Below are 22,016 nucleotides of genomic sequence, written 5' to 3'. Positions count from 1 at the left end.
TTTCTTTTTCCAATTTATTTTCTTCGTGTCTGTCGATGTTATGTGATCTAAGGGGTTGTAGAAGTGGTTATGAAATAGCAATGGTGTAGCCGATGTATTTATATGAGTGATTGTTTTGTGTATTTTGCTAGTTTCTGCTCGTTCTAGAAAGAATTTTCATAAATTGTCTACCTGTCCATAATGCAGGTTTTTTATGTCGATAAATCCCCTTCCTCCTTCCTTTCTGCTTAATGTGAATCTTTCTGTTGCTGAATGTATGTGATGTATTCAATATTTGTGGCATTGTGTTCGTGTAAGTGTATTGAGCGCTTCTAGGTCTGTGTTACTCCATTTCACTACTCCAAATGAGTAGGTCAGTATTGGTATAGCATAAGTATTTATAGCTTTTGTCTTGTTTCTTGCTGTCAATTCTGTTTTCAGCATTTTTGTTAGTCTTTGTCTATATTTTTCTTTTAGTTCTTCTTTAATATTTGTATTATCTATTCCTATTTTTTGTCTGTATCCTAGATATTTATAGGCATCTGTTTTTTCCATCGCTTCTATGCATCATTATTATTATTATTATTATTATTATTACTATTATTGTTACTACTACTACTATGAAAATGCCGCAGAAATTAAGGGAACAATAACAGGCTTAACCTCGAAACCTGCCATTATGGAAAAGGGTTTTGGCGACCCTGTCCAAATATTCTGCAAACTCCCTGGGAGTTCCCGAACCACAGGTTGGGAAACGATGGCCTAGACTGTGATGAAAGAAGAAGAAAAAGAATAAGAAGTTAAAGGATGGCACAAATTAGCACTTCATGAAGCATGGCAGTCAGAGAATTGGCGTATTTGTTTCAAAGTTTGTAGTACACGTTATGCCAGTTTGACGTTTGTTGCATTCTGTGTACTTGGTGCTGCTATTTTTATGACTAGCGGCGTATCGTGACTGCAGTCACAATCCTGTGACGGGTCTGTCAAGTGGACGTTCGACGGTCCCGCATCGGCCCTCGTCGTTCACGGCTCTGCGCCCGGGCCGGCGGTGGAATGTGCGGCAAATAAAAAGAGGAGGCAGCTCGCAGGCGAGGCAGCTGTCAGGCGTGTAAGCCGTAATGAAAGCGGCGCACTCCTCGCGCCGGGCGCCTATCGCGCTCGCTGGGCTGCGCTGGTCTGCCGGTTACCATATTCATGAAGCCAGCGCCGCCGTCTGCGAGGAACAATGTCGCCGTGTCCTGCCGCCAGCGGTCTCCAGCCGACGTCACAGCGCGCTGCGGACACACACACACACACACACACACACACACACCGCATCCGTCTTTACTTATTTACTGTCGGCGTTGCACACCTGCCGACTAGGATCTGCAGCTGGTCGTGAAGAAACATATGTTTCTTCTATATATCAACAGTTGTAGCAAACGCCACCATCCTCTTATCGGACAAATTGCAGGCGTTTTTTGGCTACCAGATCCCATTATCTACATAAACATAAAGGCTGTTCTGGGTGAAAATGCAGATAATTTTATTGGTTACAACGGTCACTATACTGAACAACGTTACATCGATATTTATTTCATTCGCAGACTAATAATTACAGCTATTACGAGTGGGATGTTCTTGGCAAGCAAGACTAAAGAAACATCAACACACTTTCATAGGATTTTTTCGACCTGGAAAAAGCGTTCGACAATGTCAAATGGTGCAAGATGTTCGATTTTCTGAAGGAAAAAAAAAATCAGGGTGCAGGTAAACACGAGCGATGCATAATATGTAAAAGAAACAAAGTGGAACAATAAGAGTGGAAGACCAAGAACGAAGTGCACGGATTAAAAAGGGTGTAAGACAGGTATATAGTCTTTCGCCCCTACTGTTCGATATGTACTTCAAAGGAGCAATGACACAAATAAAAGAAAGGTTCAAGAGTGGAATTAAAATTCAAGGTGAGAGGATATCAATGATAAGATTCGCTGATAGCATTGCTATTCTCAGTGAAAGTGGATAAGAATTAGCATATCTACTGAATGGAATGAAAAGTCTAATGAGAACAGAATATGGACTGAGAGTAAATCCAAGAGAGACGAAAGTAGTAAAAAGCGGTAGAAACGAGAACAGGGAGAAACGTAACATCAGAATCAGTGAACACGAAGTAGATAAAGTTCCGTAATTCTGCTGCATAGTATCAGACTAGCACTGGCAAAAAGGGCATCCTGGCTAAGAGAAGTCCACTAGTGTCAAACATAGGTCGTAATTTAGGAAAGAAATTTCTGAGAATATACGTTTGGAGCACAGCATTGTATGGTATTGAAATATGGACAATGAGAAAACCAGAAAAGAAACGGATTAAAGCATTAGTGATGTGTTACATAAAAATGTTGACAATTAGGTGCACTAATAAAGTGAGGAATGGGGAGATTCTCCAAAGAATCGGTGAGGAAGGAAATATACGGAAAACACTGCAAGAATAAAATTTAGGGTGGTAGAACATCTGTTAACACATTAAGGGATGTCTAAGGTACTAGAGGAAGCTCCAGAGGGTAAGAACTGTAGAGGAACACAGAGAATGGAATGGATCCAGCAAATAATTTAGGACGTAAGTTGTAGGCGCTACTCTGAGATGAAGACGGTGGGCAAAATGAAACCAGACTGAAGACTCATGACTGAAAGAAAAAAATTGCTTTCGATATGGTTAGTACCTCCAAATATGTGGGTCCAGAGTAAGCCATTAAGGCGTATTTTTTCTCTAGGAAACAGGTGAGGTGCAGCAGAGGCAACAGAAAAAACACAGGGCAGAAAAAAGAAAACGAAGAAACAAAAATGGTTCAACGAAAAGTGTCAAAGACCAGTGCAAAAGAGGAAAGAAGCCGGGATGCTGTGGCTGCAGAGTAATGAGAGTGAGGACAGGAGAGAGACCTTCAAGGCGGTTAGAAGAGAAACAGCAAGAGTTCAACGAACAAAGAAAAGCAAATATCTAACTGGAGTCCTAGTATCTATAGAAGTGAAAAGCAGGAATGGAAACTCAAAGAAGTTGTTTCAGTATACAAAGAAAAGTAAGAGAGGTTATCAAAGTGAAAACCTATTCATAAAAGATAAAAATCAAAATGTTAACGCAGCTTGAAGATATCCTAGAAGGATGGAAAGAGTATTTCTCAGAAATGGTAAATAGCACTGATTCGCACATAACCTTCAATTACGCAATGTCTGAGAGTAACACCATTAATAATGACAAATGTAGAATCACAGAACAGGAAGTGATCGACACCATTCAAAAGCTGAAAAACAACAAGGCACCATGTGAGAACCAGATATCAGTAGAGATGCAAAAAGAGGGTGGAGGCAAACTACACAATGAAATTTATAACCTTATCAGAATGATCTGGAAAACTGAAACCCTGCCTGGAGATTGGAAAACTGAAACAATTTGTCCCATACACAAGAAAGGAATGGAATGTGCAAATTACAGAGGAATCACTTTGCTTATCCACTTTCACCGAGGATAGCAATGCTATCTGCGAATCTTATCACTGATATACTTTCACCTTGAATTTTAATTCCACTCTTCAACCTGTCTTTTATTTGTGTCATAGCTTCTTTGAAGTACATATTGAACAGTAGGGGCGAAAGACTACATACATGTCTTACACCCTTTTTGATCCGAGCACTTCGTTCTTGGTGTTCAACTCTTATTGCTCCATCTTGTTTATTTTACATTTTACGTATCACACGCGTTTCCCTGCATCTTGCCTCTCTTTTCCAGGTCGAATAAATCATATGAAAGAGTCTTGATTTTTCTTTAGTCTCATATCGACTATATATACTTACCAGCACTTACCGCCATGTGTATCACGCTCTGAAAAGATCTCATGCCGGCTATGTATACTTTTGTAACTGTTCAGCCACAGAAAATAGCCTAGACAAACCAGACAACTTCAAGAAAAAATTCATCACAGTCTGCATTGGAGCATTGAAATCTACTCCAACTAACACTTTCCTGATGGACAACAATGAAATGCTGTCAGAACTACGCAGCATATTCACTGTTCTGCAAAACTTAAGGTCGAGATAGGTAATGTAACGTTACCTATTAACAACTCGGTGGAGTTGAAAGTAAATATGGGAGCATATTGTGGGACGTCTGCCAGCCATGCGCAGAAAACTGGACGTCACACTGCGTGAGGTCAGCGTGACTGTAACGCCAAATGGGGCTGGCTCCACAGTACGAGGCCGTTTCCTGGAACGGAAAAAGGCGGTGTGTATCAATCAGAGAGCAGTTTGTCGTGGTTTTTCTTCATGACAACAAGGTCCAGAGTCATAAGGATAACTTAAAATGTGCAAGAATTATCGGCAAACTGCAAAAAGGGCGAAGTTTGAAGAGTGCAGCCCAGGAGTTTGATATTGCTCACAACATTTTTCCACGTGCATGGGGACTTTTTCGAACCACAGACAGTGCTGCCTAAAGGAGAGGAGGTGGCCGACTATCATGAACTGCAGCATCAGATGGCTGCTGTATTGTGTGACAGTCAAGAAGGGGCCCACATCAAACAAAGAGAGCAGTTGGGTGATTATAATGCTTCTGGGTATTATGCCGCGTCATTGCTAAAAACTAACAACAATAATAAACTAAAACGGACGTTTCGGCCGAAATGCAACGGCCTTCCTCAGGGCCCTGCAATGCGGCCAAAACGTCCGTTTTAGTTTATTATTGTTGTGAGTTTTTAGCAATGACGCGGCATAATACCCAGAAGAATTTTAATCACTATGACACCGGCCGCGGCAGCCTACGTTCTTAAAGAGAGCAATTGCATTCACGTTTAACATGACTACAAGGCGCGCAAGCTCACGCTCCCCCCCCCCCCCCCCCCAGGGGGTCCACAACTCTTTCGTGGGTACGTGCGTAGCGAACACGGGACCCCGAGCTAATGTGGCCCTCCTTCCTTTCCGGGCTGCATACCCTCCCTTTCCGCATCCTTCCCCGTCCCCCATCTTCGCCCCCCCCCCCACCTCTGGCTCTTTCCCTCCCTTTCTCCCCCTCTGGGAGTATGGTTTGTGCCTACGTCCGGAGACGGACGCTCGAAACTGTTACAAATTTCTTGCTTTCTACACTTGCAAGTCTTCGTCCTTCCTCTGTCCTTCTCTTTTCCTTCCCTCTTCTCTTTGCCCTTTTCTCCGCTGCGGCGTTTGAGACCCCTCTTCTTTCCTTTCCCTTTCTCTTTTTTCCTCCCTGTGCGTGTCTGAAGGCCGACCCACGCACTTCCATGCGTAGCCGGTGACGGGGTAACTCGTAATTCCAAATTTCTTGCTTTCTACACTTGCAAGTCTTCGTCCTTCCTCTGTCCTTCTCTTTTCCTTCCCTCTTCTCTTTGCCCTTTTCTCCGCTGCAGCGTTTGAGACCCCTCTTCTTTCCTTTCCCTTTCTCTTTTTTCCTCCCTGTGCGTGTCTGAAGGCCGACCCACGCACTTCCATGCTTAGCCGGTGACGGGGTAACTCGTAATTCCCCGCCCCAGGTAGACAGGTAGGACACGTACGTACCCCCTGGTAACGGCCAGGCCCAGGGAGGGGTGACTACCCGAGCTGATACCTTCAGAAACTGCTGATTGGCCCTTCCGTCCGTTTGTCGGGAGGTGTGACCTGAGGTGTGAACAATCACCTAAGGCGGGAGTGCCCTCAGAGAGGGCCCCCACAAGGGAGGAGCGCGTCATCGGAGACGCCGGTAATCATGGGGGATTCTTCCGCAATGGTTTCCTCATCTTCTACTATGTCAGCTCACAAGCGTAAGTTCAATGAGTCTCAGCCACAGACAGTTATTCCATCGTTGCCACAGTTCCTTGTTGTTTCTCGGTCTGACGACGGTCACGACTTCTCCACGGTCAACCTTTTCATTATTCAGAAAGGTATCGACGCAATTGCAGGTCCTGTAAAGTCTTGCTCCAGATTACGGAATGGTACCCTGTTGTTAGAAACAGTCAGTGCCCTCCAAGCACAAAAATTGCTGCGTACCTCACTACTACACACCTTCCTGTCCGGGTGGAACCGCACCGTACTTTAAATTCCTCGCGTGGAGTCGTTTATACACGCTCCCTCGATGGATTGTCTGACGAAGAAATTCAGCACTACTTGTCTGACCAGGGCGTAACGGCTGTTCATAGGGTTATGAAAAGGATTGACACGAACATCATTCCAACCCGCACTGTCTTCTTGACATTTGACAAAGTTCACCTCCCATCGAAAATCAAAGCAGGCTATGAGATAATTTCCGTTCGCCCTTACGTCCAAAACCCTACGCGTTGCTATCGGTGTCAGCGGTTCAATCACACCAGCCAGTCCTGTTCCAATCTGGCCAAATGTGTTACGTGTGGCAAGGATGCCCGTGAGGGTGCTTGTCCACCTCCATCCGCTCGCTGCATCAACTGTATGGGTGACCACGCTGCTTCCTCTCGAGATTGCCCCGTTTTTAAGGACGAAAAGCTCATCCAGGAAACCCGAGTGAAGGAAAAGGTGTCGACCTTTGCTGCTCGAAAATTATTCGCCAGTCGACAGCCCACCATGCCTCAGACAGGAAAATACAGCACTGTCCTTGCTTCTCCTCAGCTAACAAAGGAGGCGGACACGCAGACTTGCGACCTCACCTTTAGTGCCACGGTCGTCAGATCGGCCAGCGCAAAGATCGCCCGTTCAACCTCCCCACTTTCGCCTACCCACTCTATGGCTCACCCTTCATCGGGTTCTGCTAAATCTCGAGCCCAAAAGTCAGACACCAAGGCGAAAAAGAGCATACTCGTGAAGATTTTTTACATACCCCAACTTCACACCCATCGGTTCCTCCTTCATCTAAACATCATATTTCCAAGAAGGCTGCGAAGAAACCCAGTTCATTTCCTTCTCCGCCAAGGCGTTTCCCATCTACAGCACCACCTGGCGGAAATCGCCCTCGGCCGTCTTCTGTGTCGCTGAGGCGCACTGCTGGCGGCCGATCAACCGGCCGATCGCTGGTGGCAGGAGCTGCTCCTGAACAACCTATGGATCAGGATCTTCTGCCTTCGGCTGAATGCCATTCCATGCTGTCGGTCGCAAGCTCTGAGCAGTCGTTGAGTTGACAGCGACCTTGGTCACATTCCTCCATTTTGTGTTCACCCTATGTCCATTATCCACTGGAATATCCGCGGCATTCGAGCCATTCGGGATGAATTGTCGGTCCTCATACGATCCTACTCGCCGGTCAGCTTCTGTCTTCAGGAAATAAAGCTGCGTCGCCATGACCGCTTTGTTCTCCCTCATTTTCAGTCCATCCGATATGATCTCCCCTCTGTTGAAGGCATTCCAGCCCATGGAGGACTCATGATACTTCTCCATGAAATTCTCCATTATCACCCAATCCACTTAAACACTTCCTTCCAAGCTGTCGCCGTCCGTCTTTCCCTTTCTGGATACACGTTCTCTCTTTGTACTGTATACATTCCATCGTCCACACCAATGGCACGATCTGATCTCCTTCATCTTCTTGGTCAGCTTCCATCCCCCTATTTGCTGGTTGGGGACTTCAATGCCCACCACCCGCTTTGAGGATCTCCACATCCTTGTCCACGTGGCTCACTATTGCTAGAAGTCTTCCACCAAGCGGATCTAGTTTGCCTCAACACTGGGGTCCCTACATTTTTGTCTGCCTCCACGACAAATATATCTCATTTGGACCTTGCGGTCGGTACTGTTCTGCTAGCTCGGCGCTTCGAATGGTTCGCCCTTGATGATACACACTCGAGTGACCACTTTCCATGTGTCCTTAGACTGCAGCCTCAACTGCCATATATCCGCCCGCGACGCTGGAAGTTTGTCCAAGCCGATTGGACACTTTTTTCGTCTCTAGCGACATTCGATGACCGTCACTTTCCCAGCGTTGACGATGAGGTCAAACACATTACCGACGTTATTCTTACAGCTGCGGAACGTTCAATACCACGCACCTCCGAATTGCCCCGGCGCCCCCCAGTTCCTTGGTGGAACGAGGCATGCCGTGACGCAATTCGTGAGCGGCGACGTGCTCTCCGCGTTTTCCGCCACCATCCTACTTTGGCCAACTGTATCCGCTATAAGCAGTTCCGTGCGCGATGCCGTCGTGTCATTCGCGATAGCAAGAAGGCAAGCTGGAAATTCTTTATTAGCTCATTTAACACCTTCACTCCCTCCTCGGAAGTTTGGAGTCGGCTCCGACGGTTCTCAGGCGCGCCTAGTTTCTCCCCGGTCTCTGGGCTCACTGTCGCGCATGATACATTCGTGGACCCCGTCGCAATGTCTAACTCGTTGGGTCAGCACTTTGCTGAGATTTCGAGCTCTTCAAATTACCCGCCAGCGTTTCTCCCGAAGAAACGTGCAGCGGAAGTGCAACTTCTTGCTTTCTCCTCTCAAAATCGCGAAAGCTATAATACTGTTTTCTCCATGCAAGAACTACAACATGCACTCTCTTCTTCTCGCTCCTCCGCCCCAGTACCGGATGGTATCCACGTCCAAATGTTGCTACATTTATCAACCCATAGTCTGCGTTACCTCCTTTGCCTTTATAATCGAATTTGGACCGACAGTACTTTTCCCAGACGATAGCGGGAAGCTATCGTCGTTCCTGTTCCGAAACCTGGAAAGGACAGACATCTCCCCTCTAGCTATCGCCCCATTTCTCTCACGAGTAGTGTCTGTAAGGTTTTGGAGCGTATGGTGAGTTACCGTTTAGCTTGGTGGCTGGAATCCCGCAGTCTTTTAACACCTGCCCAATGCGGATTCCGAAAGCATCGTTCTGCAGTTGACCATCTTGTTGCTCTCTCCACTTATATCATGAACAATTTTCTCCGGAAACGCCAAACAGTCGCAATATTTTTTGATCTGGAGAGAGCATACGATACCTGTTGGAGGACGGGCATCCTCCGCACACTGTTCTCTTGGGGGTTTCGAGGTCGGCTGCCCCTTTTTCTTCGCGAATTTATGGCAGAGCGCACATTTAGGGTGCGGGTGAACACTACTCTCTCCCGTACTTTCTCCCAAGAAAACGGGGTACCCCAGGGCTCCGTGCTGAGTGTTGTACTGTTTGCCATTGCCATAAATCCAATTATGGATTGTCTCCTTCCTGATGTCTCTGGCTCCCTCTTTGTGGACGATTTTGCGATCTACTACAGCTCTCAACGGACCAGCCTTCTTGAACGACGTCTTCAAGGATGTCTCGATCGCCTCCACTGTTGGAGCATCGAAACCGGCTTCCGTTTCTCTCCCAGTAACACCGTTTGTGTTAATTTTTGGCGACGTAAGGAGTTTCTTCCGCCCTCCTTACATCTAGGTCCTGTCAACCTTCCGTTTTCAGACGTCGCAAAATTCTTGGGTCTTATGTTTGACAGAAAACTGTGCTGGTCCTCCCATGTTTCCTATCTTTCGGCTCGCTGTCTGCGATCCCTCAACACCCTCCGTGTCCTGAACGGTACCTCCTGGGGAGCGGACCGAGTGGTCCTTCTCCGCCTCTATCGCGCCTTAGTGCCCTCGAAATTGGACTATGGAAGCATAGTCTACTCCTCTGCTCGGCCGTCTATTCTTCGGCGTCTCGACTCTATCCACCAACGTGGATTACGCTTAGTGTCTGGAGCTTTTTACACCAGCCCTGTGGAAAGCCTTTATGCTGAGACTGCTGAACCTCCGCTGTCCAATCGGCGAGCTGTCCTTATGAGTCGTTATGCTAGCCATCTGTCTTCCATGCCTGCTAATCCAGCCCATGACATTTTTTTCGACGCCTCCTTTGATGTAGGGTATGCAGGCCGCCCCTCCTCCCTACTACCACCGGGAGTCCGCTTCCGTCAACTGCTCCATTCTCTTTCCTTCCGCTTTCCGAAAACCTTCTTGACAACTTGGGGTACAGCACCGCCTTGGCTCCGTGCCCGGATCTGCCTGCTCCGTGACCTTTGTCGATTTCCCAAGGAAGGTACCCCTTCACTTGTTTATCGTCGGGCATTTGCTGCTCTATGTGCACAAATGACAGAAGCCACATTTATTTACACCGACGGCTCGAAAACATCGTTAGGTGTAGGGAGTGCCTATATTGTTGGCTACACCCCAAATCACTTTCGGCTTCCCGACCAGTGTTCGGTTTATATTGCGGAGCTTTACGCTGTTCTCCAGGCTGTCCACTACATCCGCCGCCATCAGCGGATACAGTACGTTATATGCTCAGATTCTCTCAGCTCTCTCCTCAGTCTCCAAGCTCTTTACCCTGTGCACCCTCTGGTCCACCGGATTCAGGACTGTCTTCGCTTGCTCCACCTGGGGGGCGTCTCGGTGGCGTTCCTCTGGCTCCCGGGACACGTTGGTATCTGTGGAAATGAGGCGGCCGATATTGCAGCCAAGGCTGCAGTCTCTCTTCTTCAGCCAGCTATTCAGTCGGTTGCTTTCGCCGATCTACGGAGCGTTTTATGTCGTCGTGTTGTTCATTTATGGCACTCGCATTGGTCAACACTTCCCCATAATAAATTGCGGGACGTGAAAGCTCTTCCTTGTGCTTGGACCTCTTCCTCCCGAACGCGTCGTCGGGAGTAGGTAATTTTAACTAGACTCCGGATAGGGCACTGTCTTTCTAGCCATCGACATCTTTTAAGCGGCGATCCTCCCCCACTCTGTCCCCACTGCTCTCAGCTGTGGACAGTCAGACACCTTTTAATTGAGTGCCCCTATTTTAATCCGTTACGCTCCCGTCTACAGCTATCGCCTGATATATCGTCGATTTTAGCAGATGACACGCGCTCAGCCGATCGCGTTCTCGAGTTTATTAGTGCCAGTGAAATGACGTCAGTCATTTGAAGGTTTTTTTTTTGTTTTTTTTTTTTTGGGACAACCACCCCTTTCTGTAGTGGATTTTTAAGCCTTCCTTCTGCTTTTCGTTTCTCCAATTTTATGGCTTTTGTTCCCATTGCCGCTGGTTTCCAGTTTCGGTTTTTTACTGTTTCCTAAGTCACGGACTGGGCGCTAATGACTCTAGCAGTTTTGCGCCCTAAAACCAAAACAAACAAAACAAAAAAGCTCACGCTCCACAGCGACACGGCAACTGCAACGAGGTGCTTTCTTTTCCTAGTGACCAGTACGTTGTGTTCCGTTGACACTCACACATAGCGACACTGTTTGTGATGGTGCCAAGGGCATAGGGACTGGAGCAACAAGAAGTGTGGTCATGCGTTCTTCTCGGATGAGAGCAGACTCGGTCTGAATGGTAATTTTAGACGTATCCTCATATGGCGAGAGGCAGGGACACATAATGAACCGAGGAACATTGCGGAACAGTATCTTTATGGAAGTCACATGTTCTTGTGTGGAGAGGCATTTTGTTGCATCGGCGTACAAACTGGTTCAAATGGCTCCAAGCCCTGTGGGACTTAACATCCGAGATCGTCAGTCCCCTAGACTTAGAACTACTTAAACCTAACTAACCTAAGGACATCACACACATCCATGCCCGAGGCAGGATTCAAACCAGCGACAATGGCAGTCGCGCGGTTCTGGACTGAAGCGGCATCGGCTTACAGTCACTAGTCAGCGTTATCGTGACATTTTACTCCTCCCCAAAGTTCATTCGGCCTGGGCATCATTTTTATGGATGACAAAGCGTATCGGACAGAGCAGGTAGAGGAGCTCTTGAATTGAGAGTATATTCGGCGAATGGACTGGCCTGTCCGTTCCTCCAACTTACATATCATCGGGCACATATGCGATGAATTAGAGAGACGTATGGCAGCACGTCCACATGTATCAACGACTATCCAACAACCGTCAACCGCTCTTGTTGAGGAATGGAACGTTCTAGCACAAGAACTCTTTACCAACCTTGTGACCAGCAAGGGGGCCGTTGCAGAACATCCATTGCTGTCTGTAATGATCACATACCCTACTAAGAGCCGCGCGGTGTAGCCGAGCGGTCTAGGGGTGCCTTGTCACGGTCCGCACGGCTTCTCCCCCCCCCTCCCCCCTCCCTCCCCCCCCCCCCCCCCGACCCGCGGAGGTTCGAGTCCTCCCTCGGGCATGGGTATGTTTGTGTGTTGTCCTTAGGGTAAGTTGGTTTGTTAGATCTATTAGAATGTAAGGTTAGGGACTGATGACCTCAGCAGTTTGGTCCAATAAGACCTTGTATATAAGTTGTATGTTAACCGGGGACCTAGAAACGACGGAGAGGCTCCGTCCCCACCGCAGCCGCAGTGGTCCACAACCCCACGACGACTACCGCAGTCCACTTCACCCCTTCACCCCCCAGCCGCCCTGGGTTATTGTGCGGTTCGGCCCCCGGTGGACCTCCCAGGGAACGTCTCACACCAGACGAGTGTAACCCCTATGATTGCGTGGTAGAGTAATGGTGGTGTATGCGTACGTGGAGAACTTGTTTGCGCAGCAATCGCCGACGTAGTGTAGCTGAGGCGGAATAAGGGGAACCAGCCCGCTTTCGCCTAGGCAGATGGAAACCCGCCTAAAAACCATCCACAGACTGGACGGCTCACCGGACCTCGACACAAGTCCGCCGGGCGGATTTGTGACGGGGACCAGGCGCTACTTCCCGCTCCGGAAAGCCGAGCGTTAGACCGCTCGGCTAACCGGGCGGACAATAAGACCTTATCAGAAATTTCCAAACTTCCCTATTAAGAACCATGTCTCGCCTCTTGCAATGTGCAAGGGACCATCATAAATCGTGATGACTTCAGTGTTTACTGCCTTTCAATGAAACTATCATTTCTGTTTGTCTCGTTGCTCATTTATTTCAGTTACCTTCTGCACTACACTGTAGAAGTTTTTTCTATATTCGTTTCTAGTTTCATCGAGTTACGTTGCTTGGCAGTGATATATCATGCGAGAGTTACGTCCTTAAGTTCACACACAAGTGTACATCACTGCCAAATATGTGCTGAAGCTTTTCCACTTCTTACATAAGTTGCATCTGTAGGTGATTAATCGAGGGGACACGTCCAGCTCCCTGAAGTAGGATCCTTACTGCAGAACTTGCAGCGATTTACAACTAAAATATGCAAAAGAATTTTATCAGATTCATGTTCAGCATCGGTGCTATAAAAATGCGAAGACACCAAAAATTTCCTGGTATACCACATTATAGAAACATTTCAGGAGCTATATCGCGTAAACAGGGCTAACGTCAAGTTTTTGCTGAAGGCGCACAGCGAAATAAACAGGAATGGGAAAATATATACTATGATCAAGAAGCTCGTGTACACTAGATTATGAAATATAATAAATTGACACCTGACACTGGTCTATATACCACAAGGAGCAGAATCCGGGCCCGATGGAACGAAAACGTCCATCGTACTTAAGAAATTAAATGGAAATACTGTGCCACAGTTGAAACTATCATATCCTTGCTACCGACTGCAGACGCAGCTCAGAAGGAAAAAATGAAACAGTTTTTTAAATTTTTTCTATATTTGTAAGGTAGAATGCAGTAAATGAACAAGTATGAATTGTGTTCTCAACTCTTTCATATTAATGATGTATTTTAATTTCCTTAAGTTATTGACCTGATCACTGACAGGTTCAATAAGTAGAACTGATAATTGACGCCGAGAAAATTACTACTTTCGCTCTTTTTACAACGGATTGATTTTCATCGTCTTGAAAAGAGGCGAAGCAGCAGTTTTCTCGGCATCTTGCACATGTTATAAACGCCACATTTTTACAATTACATGATAGTTTTAACGTTTTGATAGAAAAACAAATGCGACTGGCATTCATAGAGGGTGACAATTATTGAACTATAAAAATAAAATCGTCTTACTTTCCGAACGGTTTGCGTTAGGACGTTCAAACTGCACGGTTGGCCGCGGGGCATTATTGGAATTAGTACGTGCATGCGTACGCGCTTTGTTGTCGGTCCAATTCATTTGGATGGGTTCGTCAATCAACAAAATAGGCGCATTTGGGAGACTGGGAGGCGCATTTTGCGATGGAGAAGCCTCTTCACCCTCAACGGGTGACGACGTGGTGTGCAATGACCAGTCACGCAATAATCGGTTCGATGTTCCTTAATTGTACGGTGACTACCGAACGGTACGTCAAGGTTTCGGAAGATGATTTCATACCCGTTATCCAAAGTGAGCCTGATTTAGATGTGGTTCCTGCAAGACGGAGCTCGACCCCATTGGAGCAGGAGAGTGTTTAATGTCCTGGAGGAGCACTTTGGGGACCGCATTCTGCCACTGGGACACCGAGAGGCCATTGCCATGGGCCTCTATTGGCCACCGTATTCTCCGGATCTGAACACATTCGACTCATTTTTGTAGCCTATATTGAAGAAAAGGTGTGCAGCAATAATCCCAAAACTATTGCTGAGCTGAAAACAGCCATTCAGAAGGTCATCGACAGCATCGATGTTCCGACACTCCAGTGGGTCATGCTTCGTCTGCGCCACATCATTGCCAAAGATGACAGGTATAGCGAACATGTTATAACCAGACACGAATATATGTAGTGACGTTTAAACTTTGAATAAATCGTGTGCACGCTGTACTTCGTAGCAAATTTACGTTTGTTTTCATATAGTTCAAAATTTTCACCATGTAAAAGGTTCTCCCTCATGGGCCAGTTTGGCAACAAACCACGTACAAATTATTAATTCTAAAATAATACGAAAGCATCTAATTTTATGTTCTAGGTTCCAGTGCAAGACATAAAATTCCTTCTTGGAAATTTATTTGCAATCCCAAATTTTGTCTGTTTTCCTTTTCACACCTTTTATGAAAATATTAATACATACAATATGCTGAGTGGTATTTCGGTTTATCCGCAGTGTGACTATATGTGAAATATTTTTGAAAAAACATTTCTGTGTAATTATCAATCCCACAACGTTTTATGCTCTTTCGGCTGTGCCAACCGCTGCCTCGAAAGCAGCTGACATACATGGCTCATGTCTAGCTTGACTCATCGCTAAAATGCTGTTTTACCTCAACGCTTGACCATATGGAGATTTCTCACTAGTCACTTTCGTTACTGCCCCAGCTGTTCGTCATCATCATCTCGTTACAAAAATTAGGTGTTATAATTATCTGTTCCAGTCTCTACCGTTCATCCATTCCTCACGAGGTCTACAGAGTTCCCTCCTTCCAGTCGTCCGATAATTCATTATCATTTTTGGCTATCTGTTTTCCGTCATTCTATCAACATGATATTTTTATTTCATTCCATTCTCTTGTATTTTGTTATTAACTGAGAGGATTTTTAAATCTGATCTTATTGTTTCATGCTTTATTTTATCAATTTTATTAAAAGTTCTTACATATCTCATTAATTTCAACACTGCTGCTGTATACGTGATTTTTCTTTTTCTGTAACTGTACGCGATTCGGAACCATATACAAGAGTGGGTACGGCCATAACTTCAGAGAATTTCATTTCTATTTCTTTCCTTCTTTTTCTTCCTGAAGTTCTTCCAATTGTTCCTCAGATAGCAAGATATTGATTAACCTTCTTCTCAAAGTCTTCGTCAAAGTTAAAACTAGTATATCCTAGACAATTAAAGTGGAATACTTGTTCTAAAATGTTTTCATTTGTTACTATTTCGTATCTGGTTGGACTCTTTTCTTTGAAAGCCATTATCTTTCTCGTATTTGCACATATAGTTAAGCTGTAATATATTGCGTTTTGGCTAGATCTACAGGGTGTTACAAAAAGGTACGGCCAAACTTTCAGGAAACATTCCTCACACACAAAGAAAGAAAATATGTTATGTTGACACGTGTCCAGAAACGCTTATTTTCCATGTTAGAGCTCATTTTATTACTTTTCTTCAAATCACATTAATCATGGAATGGAAACACACAGCAACAGAACGTACCAGCGTGACTTCAAACACTTTGTTACAGGAAATGTTCAAAATGTCCTCCGTTAGCGAGGATACATGCATCCACCCTCCGTCGCATGGAATCCCTGATGCACTGATGCAGCCCTGGAGAATGGCGTATTGTATCACAGCCGTCAGCAATACGAGCACGAAGAGTCTCTACATTTGGTACCGGGATTGCGTAGACAAGAGCTTTCAAATGCCCCCATAAATGAAAGTCAAGAGGGTTGAGGTCAGGAGAGCGTGGAGGCCATGGAATTGGTCCGCCTCTCCAATCCATCGGTCACCGAATCTGTTGTTGAGAAGCGTACGAACACTTCGTGCATGAACCACATGTTGTGTCGTACTTGTCAAGGTACATGTTCTAGCAGCACAGGTAGAGCACCCCGCATGAAATCATGATAACGTGCTCCGTTGAGCGATGGTGGAAGAACATGGGGCCCAATCAAGACATCACCAACAATGCCTGCCCAAACGTTCACAGAAAATCTGTGTTGATGACGTGATTGCACAATTGCGTGCGGATTCTCGTCAGCCCACACATGTTCATTGTGAAAATGTACAATTTGATCACGTTGGAATGAAGCCTCATCCGTAAAGAGAACATTTGCACTGAAATGAGGATTGACACATTTTTGGATGAACCATTCGCAGAAGTGTACCCGTGGAGGCCAATCAGCTGCTGATAGTGCCTGCACACGCTGTACATGGTACGGAAACAACTGGTTCTCCCGTAGCACTCTCCATACAGTGACGTGGTCAACGTTACCTTGTACAGCAGCAACTTCTCTGACGCTGACATTAGGGTTATCGTCAACTGCACGAAGAATTGCCTCGTCCATTGCAGGTGTCCTCATCGTTCTAGGTCTTCCCCAGTCGCGAGTCATAGGCTGGAATGTTCCGTGCTCCCTACGACGCCGATCAATTGCTTCGAACGTCTTCCTGTCGGGACACCTTCGTTCTGGAAATCTGTCTCGATACAAACGTACCGCGCCACGGCTGTTGTCCCGTGCTAATCCATACATCAAATGGGCATCTGCCAACTCCGCATTTGTAAACATTGCACTGACTGCAAAACCACGTTCGTGACGAATACTAACCTGTTGATGCTACGTACTGATGCGCTTGATGCTAGTGCTGAAGAGCATTGAGTCGCATGTCAACACAAGCACCGAAGTCAACATTAGCTTCCTTCAATTGGGCCAACTGGCGGTGAATCGAGGAAGTACAGTACATACTGACGAAACTAAAATGAGCTCTAACATGGAAATTAAGCGTTTCCGGACACATGTCCACATAACATCTTTTCCTGAACGTTTGGCCGTACCTTTTTGTAACACTCTGTGTATACCGCTCTCTGTAAATTATTTTCTGTTTCGTGTATAATCATCTGGTCATCAGCATATAACAGTATTTAGCGGTACACTAGATTTTATTTGAATTCCTAAGTATATTTCATTTTTCCATTTCATAACTAAGTCGTCAATACACACAAATTAAATAAAGCTGGTGATGGATTGCACCCTTGTCGAACACCTTGATTTACTAAAATTTCATCTGACATTATCAAACCAGAACTTGTAACTATTCCTGTATTTACATATAGTCACTTTCTGTTAACAAGATGTTTAGGAAAACATTATATTTCCAATATTTTCCTTGTCAAAGTATTTCCCAAAATCAATAAGTGTTAAACGGGTTTGTAAGCCAAATTTCCGATGTTTTTCAATAATTTGTTTTATTGTAAATATATTATCATTACATGAACGTCCTTTCCCGAAGTCTCATTGACCTTATGAGATTATTAAATCAGCGGTAGTTTGTAGTCTTTAAGAATTTTCATATAAATTTTGTATCCAGTATTTAGTAAACTTACTCCTCTAAAATTCCCTGTGTCTTTCCTACTGCCTTCTTTAAACATTGAAGCTACTTAAGCTGTGTTCCATTTTTTAGGTACAGAACAGTTCTAACAAAACACCTTTAAAAATGAAGGAAGCAAAATCCTAAAATGATTCCGCCATACTTGATTAATTCAACGTTTTATGTCATCCAGGCCTGCAATTTTTCTACTTTTTGTTACATTTAAATCTGCTTTAAATTCCTTTGCCTGTTTGATCCACAGAGTTATTATTCTTTATACCACAAATTTGAGCGAAGTGGTTGATGACTAGTGGGAGCGGTCCCCTTGTGAGTTAATTGTTAGGTACATTACCAAGTATATAGCTACTTCACTCCCGTAAATATAAGACGATGTTGTTCGCCCGTGAAGAGCGAAGCGTTTCCCTCGGCACTGGAAGGAATAAAAGGACACGCATTCTCACGACCTGTCTTGCAGAACGCTGGCAATGGAACGCCCGACGCCGGCGGAGTCCGGCGTGTAGGCGCGGACTGTGGTCTCCCTTCCGGGACTTTGCCCCTCTCCCTCCCTCCCCGTGTGTGTGTGTGTGTGTGTGTGTGTGTGTGTGTGTGTGTTGGGAGCGACGGCAGGCTGGGAGAGGCGGCCGTATCGATTGGCATCGCGGGGCGTCATGCGGGAATCGGCAGGAAAAACAGGGGCGCCTGGAGGCCTGAGTGCGCGGAGGGCGTGTGCGTGCGTGTGTGCGTGTACGTGCGTGTGCGTGTCTCAGGGTGCGTGGGTGGGGTCTATAGGCGGCCTCCGGGAGGCGGGGTGCAGGCAAAGCACCACAGCTGGCAAAAGCGGCCGGTGCGCTGTTCCGGCGCCACCGGCCACGACAGCGATAGCGAGGTTGTCGTCTCAGGCATAGAGGTTACGGTGAGGCATTTGCGACAGACGTCACCGAACCTCTATGTACACTATCTGCTCGGAATAACCCGGACACAACTATCTAATGCGGTCTCCTTGTGAATGGAAATGATGCTCTAAGCCACCCCCTTTTCTAACTCCTACTTTTGCTGTTGCACATGGATTAAGGAGCTCCTGTCAGAAAAAAAGAGGTGGAGGGAGTGGGACGTTTTCACTAGAGAAGCACTAACACCAGGATAGACCAGTCCAACGCGGACTAGTCAGTGGATGATACCTGAATCATGAAACTAGCAATGTCATTTCTGCTCGCTTTAAGCTGGCAAAGTCGACTGTTGGTGATGTGATCGTGAAGTTGAAATGTAGTAAATCACCGGAAGGAATCATTCGTGAGTTACGAAGTGCTAAGAGCACTCCAGGTAGGACAATGACTGAGTGCTGGAGTTGAAATGAGCGGAGAACAATGGTAGAGCAGCTTCTCTTAACTCACACGCTTCTGCAGTCAGTGGTAAGCGACTCTTGAGGTGATGCAAAGAGCGATGCCATTGGTCTGTGAATGAAGTGTAAAGTATTGATAGCGAGTGACTAATTGCGCTATAACCTATGGCAGTCCGATGGAAGAGCTTGGGTTTGGCGAATGGAAAGAAACGGTACCTGTCATCGCGTGTAGTGTCAACAGCGAAGCGCAGAGAAGGTGTGGTTACCGCAAGGGTTTTTCGTGGTTAGGGCGTGGCCCCCTTATTACGCTTAAGAAGACGCTAATTCAGGCGGATATGAACATAATTTACGGTATTGTGTACTCCTTAAAACAGAATAGCGTTTCAGAGACGATGATTATATCAACATAACAGTATACCCTGTCATACAGCAGCTGGATTGTAGACAGCTGCGTTCCGGAAGTACATTGAACTGCCCATGGTCCTGATACGAACCCAGTGTAACGTCTTGGGGAAGAGTTTCACTGAAGCGCCAAAGAAACTAGTTTAAACATGCGTATTCAAATACGAGATATGTAAATAGGCAGAATACGTCGCTGCGGTCGGCAACCCCTATGTAAAATAACAAGTGTCTGGAGCAGTTGTTAGATATGTTACTGCTGCTAAAATGGCAGGTTATCAACATTTAAGCGAGTTTGAACGTCGTGGTAAAGTCGGAGCACGAACGATGGGACGCATCATCTCCGAGGTAGCGATGAAGTACGGATTTTCCCGTACGACCATTTCACGAGTGTACCGTTGCGAGGTGCCGGGGCTAGCAGTGTGTTTAACACTAAATTCTTCTCGAATCTTCATATGGAAATGATGCTCTAAGCCACCCCCTTTTCTAACTCCTACTTTTGCTGTTGCACATGGATTAAGAAGAAACGCGAACTGACTGTAATCGACCCTGCAAGTGGAGTAGAAAAGAGTTTTGCACCTGCAATAATTTAATTTGATAGACATTAATTAAATAAAGGAAAGTTTCAGTAACATAGTGAGAAATGAAGGGGTTGCTCTACCCATTAACAGAATGAATGTTCTGTCCAAAATAACAATTTCATTTATTATGACTAAACTCAAAATCATAAACAAAACACATGAAACATTTACAATACATCAAATTGGATACTCAAATAAATGCTGTGAAGGTGAAGTTGTCCATAAACTAGATTGTGACTTTTATGATGAAGTGGTATGTGGAGCCAATTCCTTGCAACTCAAATCTTAAGAGAAACATCCAGCCAACTCAACATTAATTGCTACTACGGCAGTGATAAATCAGACAATGAACACCCAAGACAGAACAAAGTTAGAAAAGACGAACAGGCGTGCTCTGCGGAGCTCTGATTATCGTCTAGCAAAATTCCCTAAACTGCCGGTGCTGCGGACATACATTACCAAGCTGTCTTCTTAACTGCAAGGACACGATCTGGCGTACTGGAAGCGATGGCTGGTTGCTTCGACGTCCTGTCATGGTGATGATAATGTCACGAGTATAGCCCGAAACAAATTGTCTTGGTCTGATTGTTCCAGACTAAAGACTTCCTATCAATACAAATGCGCCTCTGAGGGAGACGAGGAAGGCTCGCCAAACAATCACTAACGGTACAGTGATTGATTTTAACAAGCGAAATCACACAGTAGCTCCGATACAGTCAACTTTAGCCAAATCTTACCAAGACAGACAACATAGGCCGCTTGTACGCAGAACGCTCAATTGCCAACTGTACTCAGAAAGTTACGTTGAAGTCGAAACTTCAGCAACTTCGTTAAACAGTTACAATCAAATAAAAGTATATTAGACAGCCAAAGGAAGGCAGGCTGTCCAGAGCAGCGAGAGCACAGTCTTGTAACTTACTCCGACCGAAAGGCGAGAGCCGACTACCACAAGAGCACCCATACAAACTGAACACAGAACATTCCCGCCCCCACGACAGTGGCTGTGGTTAAACGTTCCAATCCGCAACTCGAAAACTGGCGGAAAATTCCACTCTATTGCCGAACCACTACCATTCTACCAATGAAGATTCTTCGCGCCAATTTCTGCGCCGATTTTGCTACGTCACGGAGCTATGCCCTGAGCAAGCCAATCACAGTTACGATTTTGCATAAAACCCGGCAATTTGCCCGGCAAGACTGCCTTGGTACACAAGTCATTCCCACGCCTCGCTGGTAGCCCGCCAGAAAGTGTTTTCTGCGGAGTAACGGAATCTCTAGCCCAGCCGCTCCTTGAGGCCCCTGCTGGCGTGTCTCCACCGCTATTATGACAATGTCGGCGTCTGGAAAGCATTCACTCGACTCCTTCACACCCGTCGGCTTAACCCTTTCAAGATCAGCAGGGCCTGCCTGTCACCGGACCACCCGGGTAATGAGAGACGCTGCGTGGGAAGTCCGCGTGTGAAGGAGTAGCAACTTTTCACCGCATGCAATTAGAGAGGGTAATCGAATTACTCAGAGTACGATAGAAATATGAGAGGGGGGCAAACGATCTTGAAAGAACAGGACAACGTGACAGAAGTGCAACCCTTCCGCAATTTGCTGTAGATTTCAATGCTGAGCCATCACTAAGTCTCAGCATGGGAACCATTCAACGAAACATCATCGATATGCGTTTTCGGAGCCGAACCCCATCTCGTGTACGCTTGATGACTGTACGACATAGAGCTTTACGCCTTGCCTGGGCCCGTCAACACCGACATTCAACTATTGATGGCGGGAAACATGTTGCCTGGTCGGACGAGTCTCGTTTCGAATTCCATCGAGCGGATGGGTGTGTACGGGTATGGAGACAACCTCATGAATCCATGGACTGCTCATGCTGGTGGAGGCTCTGTAAGACTATGGGGCGCGTGCAGTTGGAGTGACATGGGACCCATGATACGTCTAGATACGACTCTGACAGGTGACACGTACGTAAGAATCGTGTCTAATTACCTGCATCCAT

The 22,016-nt window shown here is 46.0% G+C and overlaps 1 protein-coding gene across 1 annotated transcript in view; it reads left to right on the top strand.

Annotated features, from left to right (window-relative positions):
* The first annotated feature begins 1,097 nt into the window (after positions 1-1,097).
* The window catches only part of LOC124545760 (basic proline-rich protein-like), a 111,466-nt gene continuing 90,547 nt past the window's right edge, over positions 1,098-22,016 (top strand). Inside the window, exons 1-2 of the mRNA XM_047124703.1 lie at positions 1,098-1,206; positions 18,460-18,605. Of these exons, the coding sequence (XP_046980659.1) occupies positions 1,098-1,206; positions 18,460-18,605 (255 nt within the window). The remainder of the gene's footprint in view (positions 1,207-18,459; positions 18,606-22,016) is intronic.

The sequence above is a fragment of the Schistocerca americana genome, chromosome 8 (genome assembly GCF_021461395.2).
Source record: "Schistocerca americana isolate TAMUIC-IGC-003095 chromosome 8, iqSchAmer2.1, whole genome shotgun sequence".
Taxonomy (NCBI): Eukaryota; Metazoa; Arthropoda; class Insecta; order Orthoptera; family Acrididae; genus Schistocerca; species Schistocerca americana.
This window is presented reverse-complemented; position numbering and strand designations above follow the sequence as displayed.